General features: G+C 43.1%; 1 protein-coding gene across 9 annotated transcripts in view; it reads left to right on the forward strand.

The window, feature by feature from the left end:
- The window catches only part of RALGAPA2 (Ral GTPase activating protein catalytic subunit alpha 2), a 136,587-nt gene that overhangs the window by 87,803 nt on the left and 36,601 nt on the right, over positions 1-12,183 (forward strand). For 7 of the 9 annotated variants that reach the window (XM_040551152.1, XM_040551154.1, XM_040551153.1 and 4 more), the window contains one exon: positions 455-582. In XM_040551152.1, the coding sequence (XP_040407086.1) occupies positions 455-582 (128 nt within the window). Of the gene's footprint in view, positions 1-454; positions 656-2,170; positions 10,795-12,183 lie in introns of those variants that run through there. The other 2 variants (XM_040551157.1, XM_040551158.1) reach the window with 2 other exon arrangements.

Genomic DNA, 12,183 nt, shown 5'->3' on the forward strand with positions numbered 1-12,183 from the left:
TTGAGATATAAGACAGAAAACCTCTCTCAGCATCTGCTGCAAATGGAGGATCAACTTCAAATTCACTGGCAAATTTTGTTAATGTATATAATGAGCTCATGCTTACCTCATTAAATATGCCATGTACATATGCACATCAAACATACTGGTGATAGTTATGGAAGGTTAAATGCTTAAAAAATTTGGGATTAATATACTAGAAGTGTCAGTGTGTAAAACAATGTGGTCATACTGCTTCCTGGCAAAATAGTTTACTAGTCTTTTGCCTAGAGCTGGGAAGGGCGAAATCTTCCTCCCCTTGCCTCTTACCTTTCTCAAGCAGCAGGTGCCTTGCTGTGAAAACCCTGTGGGCATCGGGTGTGTCGTTTCTGTTTCTCACTGTGGAATTTGCTCCCGTGCTCCGCAGCCTCCTTTGGCTGAATTTCACATGTTGTTTTTATTTTGGGGTCTACAGGTGCCATTTTTCGGTCCTCTCTTTGATGGAGCCATTGTGACTGCAAAGCTTCTGCCAAGCCTTATATGTGCCACGTGCATCAATGCCAGCAGAGCCGTCAAGTCGCTCATCCCGCTCTACCAGAGCTTGTATCCTTTCCTGCTGATTATGCAAAGTTCCCCTTGGTAGTGTTCTTACTTCTGAATATCCTGCTACTAAGAGGTAAGCTTTAATGAAAATACTTCCTAGAAAAGGTCAAAGCTTTCTTCGTGTCAGGCTCAATGGTTTTAAGAGTCATTCACGCCCAGTTGCCATCCACTGTTTTTAAAAAAAATTGTAACATCACAAGAATGTTCTCACCAGAGGTTGCAGACAATCTTGCTGATGGTGGACTTGGACTTAACATTGATGCTTTGAACTGTAAGTAGCGATAATCAATTTTCTTTAATGCCAATAAAAGTTATCTACAGTGTATATTAGGCTAATACACAGAGCTCAGTTGTATTCTTATCTTATTCAAGAAAGTAGTCCAGTTGACTTTACTTGGACTCATTACATTAACAAGACAGATGGGATTTGGCCTCTCATATGGATGTTTCAGTTCCCTAATTCCAGTCTTATTCAAGCCATTTCTGTAATAGGGAATTTTCAGAACACATTTTTTAACAGTTGATGGGAGATAACTAGACGATATGCTTTTCTCCTACAGAAATTGTAGGATAAACTTTTATTCTTACATGATGTGCAGACTAATAGCATTATTACTGGGTTTCACTTTTTCTAGGATTTTCTCATAATGCCACGATTATGCAAGAAATGTTTTATTGCTTGTTTTGTTAATCTTATCACTTATCTCCGGAACAACACTTACTGTACTGTGTTTTCTTTGGGGAGCTTTTGGTTTGAGGATTTTTCTAATAGTATGAGTTTTAGGAAGAGTTTGTAAATGTTTTGATCTTTGAAAGAATATTGATTAATTAGTATGAGACACAATTTTAAAATACAGTATTTTCAAAATGCTCTTCTTTTAAATAAGGCTGAATTTTATCCAGTATACTTTTCAAGAGTCCTCGGAATTTAAAAGTAACATTGTAGTTAAATAAATTCATGTTTGATTAACTTCATTGTTTACTCATTTTATACACAAAACAAAGCCAGTTGGTGGTTGTTGCATAAGCAGTTGAGTGCAGTACATCAATTGCAAAATCATGGCAGTACCTAACAGATGATTCAAAACTTGCCAGGTTTTCCACTTTTGTTTAATGAGAGCAATCTAGCTAATTACTAAAATTCTTCTATGTGGAACTTAGCTTAATCCATCTGCTGGTAAAATCAATGTGTAATAATGAAATAGTGTAGTAAAATTAATGTAAAAACCAGCACTGACAAGAACGAAGTGTCACTATTGCCTCTTCCTGTAATCCCACCACCGAGCTCCCCAAAGGAGTCCTCAGATTTCTGCATCCTGCTCATCTTTTGGTTTTCAGTGTTCTGTGAGCAGGCGGCCTGCACCCACCTGCTGTGCTGCCACTTTCCTACAGGGTCCCTTTCTGGGTCCTTCGTTGTCCCCGTTGAAACATGAGCAGCACAAATGTGGTAGCACATACCACTTTTCAGCATATGTTTGGGGTCAAGCTAAAACTGTATCTCTCCTCTGACTCCTGTTTTCCTTTTTTGTGTCTGCTTTTGCACCAGTGGTATCTCTTGTGGATCAACTGCTACATCTCCACTTGATAGATGAAAGAGAACTGAGAAACTTCTGAAACTGGACAAAGATAATGGGGTGGGAAGGTCCCATCAGGATGACACTGGAGTAGGAGAGAAAGACATCCATAACTTTTATTGTAGAAAATTAAACTCTTTTGAATAGAAAAGGTCAACAATAGTTGCTCCCTATAAACACAAAAATATACTAAAATTCTTAATGAGCCAGAAATTGGCATGTAAATGTAGGGATGTATAAAGGAGGTATTTGAACCTGTCCATTGCAGTAACACTGCTCTGTAGCCCACAAAGCATGCAAGCTCAGTGTGACTTTTCTCCCTGGTGTTGGCTTTGCTAGCTGTTATTTGGAGAACAAGAGAAGAGCAGCCCCAACAATTTAAAAGGTAAATAAAGGACTTTAGTAACTTTGTCATACTGGGAGTGAAAATAACTCAAAGGTGAAATAACTCGAAATATTTGAATGGAAGGGAGAAATAAAAAGCAATAATCCTGGAGAAGGGAAGGATGCTGTTTGGCAGCACATGAGACATAACTTTGCGGTTTGGATGAGCACAGAAACGCTTGTGGTAAGGCAGAGCCAGGGAGTCTTCTACTGCTGTTTGTCATACAGGGTAGCATTCGTAACAAGAGTTAGTAGGTAAATTTTTTCTCAATTCCAGCATGGTTAGGAATTGAATGAACACTTCGTCTGATGTAAATGGCTCAACAGTAATAAAACACTGACAAATCCAAAGGAAATCGTGGGGCTGTAATAAAAAGAAGCGGGGGGCAGAGGGACTGCTTTATCGGGCACCTGTGGCAGCTTCACCATAAAGCAAAGCACTCATGCTCCACTGCTGTAGTTCCCGGGTGGGAGAAGCGTTGTGACCCGCGGGAGCGCTGCGCGGGGTTGCATGCTGCTGGGCGCTGGCAGCGGCGTGCAAGTGGTGACAGCTGAAGTCACTTGTTGGAAAGTCTGCAAACTCCAGTTACAGCTGCACTTGTCAGGGGCTTTGAGGGAAGTGTAATCAGCCACAGAGATTAATTTGCATCTCAATTAGGAAAGAGTCAGGAGGAAGCAGTAGGGTCTGTTGCTGGAAGGTTGTGGAAGAAATCTCATCGGGCACAAAAGGTGCCGAGCTGGGTGCTCCAGTGAGCGGAGGACAATATCTGAGTCCGGTTTCCATGGGGACCAGGACTGCAGAGCCACGGGAGAATCTCACTTTGCACTGTAATCCTTTGGTCATGATGACACAAATTCCACTGTCGTACCCAAATACGTTTTTCTGTTAGGAATACCTCTGAAAATGAGAAACGTAACTATGGCAGAACACACAAGGTTTTTTAATCCATTTTTTGTGTTCAAGTAACTGCTTCTGTTTTAAGGCACTCATTAGGCCAAGAGAAATATTCATTACAAAATAATTAAACATATTTAAATCTTAGTTTAATGCTGTTCTGGCCACAAGTTCTTTGTGTACATCAAATGGCATGGCATGGCATTGCACCGAAGCAAAAGCAGGGCACTTACACATAGATGAGTTGTCTTTGGAGTGGTTAAAGCTCAGTTTTCTCTGCAACTGCTGTAATGTTTACATGTTAATGGATGATTGTATATTAGCGTATGTCCAAAATAATCATTTTTTGGTGCACTGAAGCATTGAGACTGAGCGGCCACAGACCGTACTAATTGGTGCTCTCACTGTCCTTAAGTAACTGTTAAGTGCGAGGTAATGTGTTTCAGCAGCCTCACCAGTCTGCTTTTTCAGGCAGTAATTGTCATTTTAAATATGCCTGTGTGTTTTATGGAAATCACAAACAATGAGGAGGCTTAAAATTACATGAGAACGTGAAAGAGTAAGTCTTAAACTTTCTAAAATTGTTGTATGATAATGTATATATTAATGCAAGTTTTTGAGCTTGTTAAAGGCACCTTATTGTTTGATGGGGAAAGGAGGAAACTACAAATCTCCCAGACAAACAATTGCCTGTGCAGAAACTGAAGTTCCTCTTACAGAGCCCAGTTAAAGCAGAGGCTGTTAGTCTCAGTCTGTAAGAGTGAGGCCAGTCTATAAGCAGAAGGCTTTAGGCGATAAGAGCAGGGATGAAAACCAGTCCATTTTTAAGACTTTGGCAACTGGAATTGGACACAAAGGAGGAAATCATGGATCCATGGACTGTGTGTAAAGTATGTGATGCAGTGTAAAATATATCCACATGTGAATAAAATAACAAATAGTTGTGTCTCCTCCAATAAGCAGGTGTTTTTCTTCACAGCTGTGCAACAGCTTTTGTTAAGAACTCCCTAAACGTAGCTCTTGAACAAGTGTAAATTGGGATATTTTAGTAACTTATGTCTTTGAAAATATGCATCGAGCTGGGAAAAAAAGCCCATTTCTTTGTATGCAGTCTGCCACAAAATATCCAGATCCTGTCTTGCTTTATGTGTGTTATTGGTGTCAGAGCAGAGCAAGGGCGCAGGTACCCCGCTGTAATTCGAGACCTGCCAGCTGCAACTGGAGGTGCTGCCGGCCTGCTGCTTGTGGGGCACCTCAGCACCAGCCTTGTTCCACCTCCACCTGCAGCACTCTGTGGAGGAATTGCAATGTTAAGTCACCCTTCCTAGCTACTTTAATCACTACTAACATGGCTTTCCCCTTATACTTGTGGGCAACAATAATTTCTCCAGTTCTTCCTGTTTCTTTCCTGCAAACCACTTCTGTCACATGCCGAGCCCCTGACAGAGGAGTAGGACTGGCCGAGCCAAAGTGTTTCACATGTGCTGGCCTGGCAGATTGCACCCACGAATGTCTGGGCTTCTGTTTTGTTCCTTCCGTTTCACAATTACAAGGCCTGACAGGATTTCAGAGCTCCTAGCAGGTAGAGAGCTCGCAGGGGACAGGTGAGGTGTCGGGGGAAGATGAGGGTGGCTGTTTGGGCCAGAGGAGGGGAGGGAAGCACAGCTTGCTGGGGGGAGCGGGACTGGTGCCACTGGAAAACACCGCATTGGTCCCTCAGGCTGCTGGGGGAAGCTGGGTGTGATCTGTATTTTGTAAGAGAGGGCATGGCAGAGGTGGAAGACCAACTGCTCGGGTAGCCACAGCTGGAGAGCAGTAACCGGCTGTTTGCACTCAGCGAGGGGCCTGTCGAGCAGGACCCCTGAGCAAGCATCTGCTCTGGTTCCAGTAGTACAGAATGTTTCCAAAAATGTTAGGGGTGATGATATACTTTAAAAATTGTATCTTTATGCTTTCTTCCAGTTAATATAACATTAGTTGTTTGTTGGAAAAGGATTTTTCAACGTTGGTCCATTCTGGAGTCCCAGTTGCCCTAAGCTGCAGTGTATATAGTAGTACACATCTTTGAGAGCTGGTCTTATCAGTAAAGATAAATACTGGGGGGAAAAAAACATGGTTTGTCCCCAAGACTTTATTTTGGGTCTGATTTACAGCTGCTGTTCAAGCTGATAGTCTCAAAGCTCAGGTGCAAGCAAATCACTGAATGTGGAAATGTAACTAAACCTGCAGGTGTCAGGCACTTTGGTGGCTGGTCCATAAGTTACTGCTCCACAAAGATTTTGGAATCTGGGTATAGTGATGTCTGCACAAAAAGATCCCCTTAGAACACACAGGGAAAAGCAATTTTGATTATCCTGAATCCAGATTGTCTTGCAAAATGGAGTAATTTCCTTGCTCATTGAATTACACTGTTCTTTTTTAGAGCTTTTTTAGTCACTCTCAGGTTTTACTTATGAACTTTTATAACCAGGTTGCTTATTCTTTCTTATATCACACATTTCATAATAACAACAGGAGTGAACATCCCACATTCTTCCCTTTTATCCTTTTAAAAATGAGAAAAATGGTAGTGCAAGCTTATCTTCACAAGAAGACAGCTATTCTTCAAATCACAGTGGCTAAAAGATTATACCATGGTTTGTTTAGAAAAAAATTGTAAGTGCTTCTTAACTTGGGAGAAAAGCTTCTCAGAGTTTGAAAAATGGGTACAGTGATGCAGAGGAAACGTTGATGAATTGCTGGGTAAAGTTTGTGAAACAGACCCGTGTACCTGAATGTGAATGGCCACATTTCTACATTTCTCTGTTTGTGCTCTTCAGTTTAAAAAAAAAAAAAAAAAAGGCAAGAAAAAAAAAAGCTTATTTTTAATTGAAAAAATATTTTAATGTTATTTGTGGTGTTTTTATTGCTGTTCCCCCCCCCCCCCAAATAACTATCGTACTTGCAGTCCTGCTTGCTCTCACTAACTGAGTTTGAAGAAAACCAGAAGAGATTCTGACACGTCTGAGATGTTGCCCCAGGTTCGACCTGCTCTTTGTGAGGAACCTGCTGGAAAGTATGAAATGTCCCTGTGTGCATGCACCATTTGATTTTAACCATACTCCGTTGATTTCTTGTAGTCTTTGAAATATTTTCTTAGCAATTTAAGCTACATTTATTTTCCTGTGAATGGGTAGATGGTGATTTAGTGCCTCTTGGGGTTTAAGAATTAACATGTTTACTGTAACACTATCTTTTTAAGCATCCTCACTCTTAGGATAAATCGGTTTGGTCTTATGGAATTTTATGTTTCTTATTCTGCCTTTTGATTATTGTGTATTTTTTGTAGTCTTTTATAGCATCTTGATCAGAGTACAGTGCTGCAATGCTCTTTAGGGGAAGAAGAAATATCTCATGGCAGGAGGGACATACCAACTCATCAATCACTCTGCTGTTCTTTTCGCTGTCAAAACAATGTTTCAGGTAGCTGTCCAAGTGTGCTTGGAGATGTAATCCTCACAGTAATCTCTCATATAAGCTGTGTTGCTTCTGATTTTCTTTCATTAATATAAATAGAATTCTATAAGGGCTGATCCAAATATGCTTAGTCTGGCAAGAAGAAAAAATACTACCACAGTTGCAGGCTGAAGAATTGTTTCCAAAGTTGATTGCAGTTTTTGTTGCTGTTCAGTCCAAGAGGAAAATCTGATACTGAGTTTTCAATTCTTCCTGAGTTTGTCTTGGACATTCACAGTGCTTTGCTGCAACATAATACATCTCTGTGTTAGTGCGTATGTGCAGTAGATGCTGAATGTGTCTGCATTAGAACAAACAAAAAGCACTACGAGGATGCATATGCTTTACATAGCATCTGAGCACTGGATGTCACCATTTCCCTGCTTAAGATTTGCAAGCATGTGGGCCAGGAGAAATCAGCCCTTACTTTGGAGAGGTAATCCGGTACGTGCATAAGTCATAAAGGTTTACGCTCTGTGGTGAATATGGCATGCCAGCTTACCTATACGAAGCAAGTAGCTCAGTAGGATAAAAAAAAAAAAATACCCATAACTTTAATTCATTATGTTGTATAAAGATATGAACATATCTACTATATGTTAATATGTCATGTCTGGAATCAAGATTAAGCAAAGATTACCAACGTTGAATTCAGAACAAATTGTTTTTGTTGCTTTAATCTGATTTATGGTTAGCTTAACATAGGGCAATTGATCTGCTTGCATGTTTAAATGGAGACTATAAAAGAAATATTTGCTGTGGTTGAGCCAGTTGTCTGAGTGACTGTCATATTTTGTAGGTGCACGTAAAGCAAGATGCCTGAAAATGTGTTTTCGGGTACTTTTCCAAATGTATTTTCTCGAGCTTGCATTCAGAACTGTATTATGATTATAAAGGGTTGCTCGATTGCACTGCAAGCAAAATGGAAAGCCTGTTACTCTTTTTGTAGAAGAGTTCGTAATTTGTTCCCCTTCTTTCATCCAAAGAAGTTGTGCCCTTGGGCTATATGGACGCTGTTAGAAATGACTATGAAATTCTAAAGCTTGTGTCACATGAACTGTGACAATTTATATGACATAGCGTCTGACAGTTTTCTGCCAAAACGATGGGTTGTGGCTCACAGGCTCCTCTGCCGCTTTGTCTGAGGAGAGCTGCCTGTCTGCTGCCTCTCCAGCAGTTGTGTTGCCAAAACCAGCCCTGGCATGGCGGGGTGAGCGCCAAGCAGCAGTGCATGATGCCACCCAGGGGATGCTGGCGAGTGTCTCGGAGGCTGCATGGGTGGTGTAGGGCAGCGCTGGCCTCTGGTGTGTGGCACAGCTCCCACGGCAGCCGGTCAATGGCCGGGCCCCTGCCTCTGCGGCTGCTTTCCTTCCTCGCAGCCAGAACCTTCACCAGGCAGCGATCGATGCCTCTAATCTGCTGCAGCCTGTAATAAGTCATGCGTGGCAAAGCTTTTAGGTGGCATTACATGGGATTGTGAAGGCAGCCCTTCAGCTCTTATTCATAGTGCTCTTCATAGACTTGCAGAGAAATCTACTGCATCCCACTTGTGAATATCTAAAGAGCGCATAATGCTTCTGCAGATCCGAACTTTGCGTGCTCCCTGATGGTGTGCGGACACAATGGTTTTAAGTTTCTGTATTTTTGTGCACAAATCTGTATGCACCTGTCCCTGCTCGTGTTCCCTTGGAACACACGTATCTTGCATATGCACCTCTGTTATCGGCCTGTTATCTTCACCGTTTTACAGGAGGAAGGCAGGCAGCAGTGAAGCTTGCACCATGTATAAACGGTTGATAAAAAGTGAGTGGAGCTCTAGGCAGGGTAAGAAAACGCAGTCCATTATTTATTTGTGGAACATGTGTGGCAACAGGAAGCTGTGCCATCCTGGCTCCCCTGGTGGTGTCCCTCATTCCTGCTTCGGAGATTGCCTGGCCTGTAATCCTAATGACTGTGGCAACTCCTCACCCGACCTTCCAGACGGATTCTCACCTTTCATTGCTCAGAGCTAGTCCGTTCCCCACAGATGGCTGCAGAAATTATTCTCAGGGTTTCGAGTTATTTTGTGTGATAAAATACCTCTTGCCCCTCCAAAAATATTATCAGGCCAGTGACCCTGAGTCTTCCCACCTTTTTTGGATGTCTGTAATTTCCTGTTAACAATACAATTCATTTTTATGCTGTAACATCATTATTATTCTCCACAGCTGGAAGCTGTACAGATCACTGAGGGCTGCTAAGAAAGTCCCAGGCTAATTCTGTAACAGGGTTTGAAGTGGCACTAACTGCTGCTCATGCTGGAGCTGGTCTCTCTTCAGTAGAAGTAAATAAACCCCAGCAGTTTTAAAGGCTTTTATTTGCTAAGTGACTTAATGAATAGTCCTAAAAAAGAGCCTGTGTTTAAGTAATATCATGAACGTAATGTTTTTTTAAATGAAAAGTGAATTCAGTGTGTGATCTGTCAGAAACAGGAAAAAAAAGGCAATTCTGGGTTCGTTGAATGATGTACACATGCACTAATTGAAAACAAGCTTATTAAAATACACAGCTATGCTATTTCAGCCCCTGCTAGAGACTGGAAAGTCACGATCATGCTGGAAACTGTACAGTGTATAGAATAGAAGCAGCAGGTCAGGATTTGGAGTTGGGAATTTGAATCCTGACTCTCCTCTGCCATCGTGGAGAAGCTGCTGCTTTGGATGATACTCTCATTACTGATGAAGAAATGGAATAAAGAAGTCATTTTGTTTGTACATGGATAATTCTGTAAGAAGCTGGGTTTTTGTTCTAATCGTTCCTTTAAACTCCTGTGTCCTAGGCACTGGATCAAACGAGTTGTGCAGAAGGGTTTGTGTCCTGCTGCTGCCCTTAAGGTGGCTGGAAGTCAAGTTTCTCCACATCCAGGTGTGGAAGCACCGCACAGCTCTCGGATGTTCCCAAGTAAAGAGCAGTTTTGTTCCTGTTGTTCCCCATAAAAAATAAAGCGATTCTGTTCAAGGTGCAGTTTTGTGAGTGCCCTACCTGCAGTGGAATCTGGCTGTGATTTAAGTTGCAATAGCAAGTACAGATTGGTGTGGTGTAGTGTTGCGTACAACTGAGCTGGTAACCGTGCCTCTGGCAGCCAGGCGTGAGCTCGAGAGAGATGCACAGGGGTGCAAGCGCCTGCCGCACACTGCTTTCCGTCGCATTAGGCAGCACCTAACCTGTGTTTATGGTGTGTCTCTTCACAGTGGTGATGGCAGCCAGAATGGATGTGTTTAGGCTAACACTAACTACTTTATTCAAAGTTGTGGTGTTTTTTTCAGGCATACACCAGACAGATTAACAGTTTCGTGTTCTTGGTGTTTTCAGAACAGCTTGTGATGGCTTTGCTCTTCTGCCCCTGTTAACTTTATTGGGATTTCTGTAGCTGAGACCTCTGCTGCGTCTTTTAGAAACTTGCTCCCACGCGCTCATTTGTGCTTTGGATTCCTTGGGTTATTTTTCTTTGGCTTTTGTTGCAGGTGGAGGAGGAAAAAAAAAAAAAAGGCAATATTATCTGAACAGATTTTGCATTCAGCTTGGGCTGTGCGATGCTCGCACGGACAAAGTGTGCGCCAGCTGTGCCGCCAGTCTCACCTGGCCTGGGCTGCCATGCAGCCATGGCTCTGGCCAGAGTGCTGTGGACACCCCGAGGTGTGTCCCAACGGCCCCGAGCTCTGGGGCAGCAAGTCCAGCCAGCGACCAGGCTGCGCGGGCTGTGCCACAGGGGCTTTGTGCATGCTCATTAGCATGCTGGCTGGGCGCCGGCTCTGCGGCGCGCTGGCTTTGCTCGCTCAGCGAGCTCCGCTAGCTTACCAGCTGTTCCTGCTGCTCACGACAATGTCCAGCGTGTCCGGATCACCGGGTTCCTGCGCCCGCCGCCGCACGCAGACAGCCTTTCCGCTGGGGATGCCCACGTGGCCGCCCGTCAGCAGCGGCACCGCATAAAGTAGCAGGCCCTCGCATGGCATATGGTGTCTGGATTCATACAAGATGCAAAACTATTCTGCCGCTAATGCACAATGACTCATAGCATTGCTAATTTTTCTAACAAAAGCCCACTTCCACACCCACACTTTTAACCCCTCGGGCTAAAAAGCCTCCTCTTTTAGTTTCAAAGCCTTGGAAATGTAAGGAGGGGGCTTCTGGATCAATAAATGAAACCCTATATTTATTTAAAGCATATGCAAGTTCTAACGGTTATTTTGAATTTCTGTAAAATGCTGTTTTCAAAGCACTTTTCTAACATATGGGTGGTTTTGTTTCTTTTTGTTCCAAAGTAGATTTTCAGTGAAACGTGGTTTTTTTTTTTTTTTTTTTTATTCTTTGGCAGTTACATATTAGAAAAGTAGTCTGAAGTCAGCACAGAGGATAAGAAGTCATTTTCATTTTAGAAAGAATCAAAGCAATGTTGTTAGTGGGTCTGCAGTGATCATATTCTACAGTGCAAGTTAACTAGCTACTTATGGTAAAAAGCTTTTAATATCTGGCTATCTTTCCTGTATACCAGTTCTTCGGGGAGAAAAATAACATTCTTTCCAACTAGAGGGAGCTGCTGTTATCACTGATGCTTGTTCTTAGCCTTCCAGACTAATTCCTTTGTGCAGAACGTACAGCGATCATTTCTACATTTTAATAAAATTACGTGGAATTACCCTGAGTAATTTAGATTAAAAGGATGTGTCTCATCAAATTAAACTGCAAAAATCAGAGAAAACTAAAGCACATACTGGTCGCATGGTACATGGGTACTCTGCGTGAAAGTGAAATTATATAGGTCATGAGAAGACTCGTTAGAGGAGAGTGAAAAGCTCGGGTTCCTCCACTTTTGTTGCAAGGCACAAAGCACGACGGAAGTTCATGTGGGGCCGAGCGGGGCGGCGTGGCAGGAAGCCCCGCGCTCCTCGATCACAACAAAAGAACAAAGGGATGCGAGATGAAATATAGAGGTGGCAGGATCTGGGCTCCTCGGGAGCGGGCATCGTGCTGCAGCGAGCCCCTGGGGCTGGCTCAGCAGGGCTGGCACTTGTGCCGGGTGATGCCTGTAAGGAGAAGTGGTTCTTAGCTGGGGGACAGCCAGGAGCTGTGGAGGGGCAGGTGACCATATGCGGGCCTGCCAGGGGGCTCGTCACAGTCCCAGTGAGACACACGGTTGCTCACTGCTCCCAAAGCCTGGGTGCCAGCCCCGGGAGCTGCGGTTTCCATCCTGCAGGGCAGCTCCCAGGGCCCTGA

The sequence above is a fragment of the Cygnus olor genome, chromosome 3, assembly GCF_009769625.2.
Source record: "Cygnus olor isolate bCygOlo1 chromosome 3, bCygOlo1.pri.v2, whole genome shotgun sequence".
NCBI lineage: Eukaryota > Metazoa > Chordata > Aves > Anseriformes > Anatidae > Cygnus > Cygnus olor.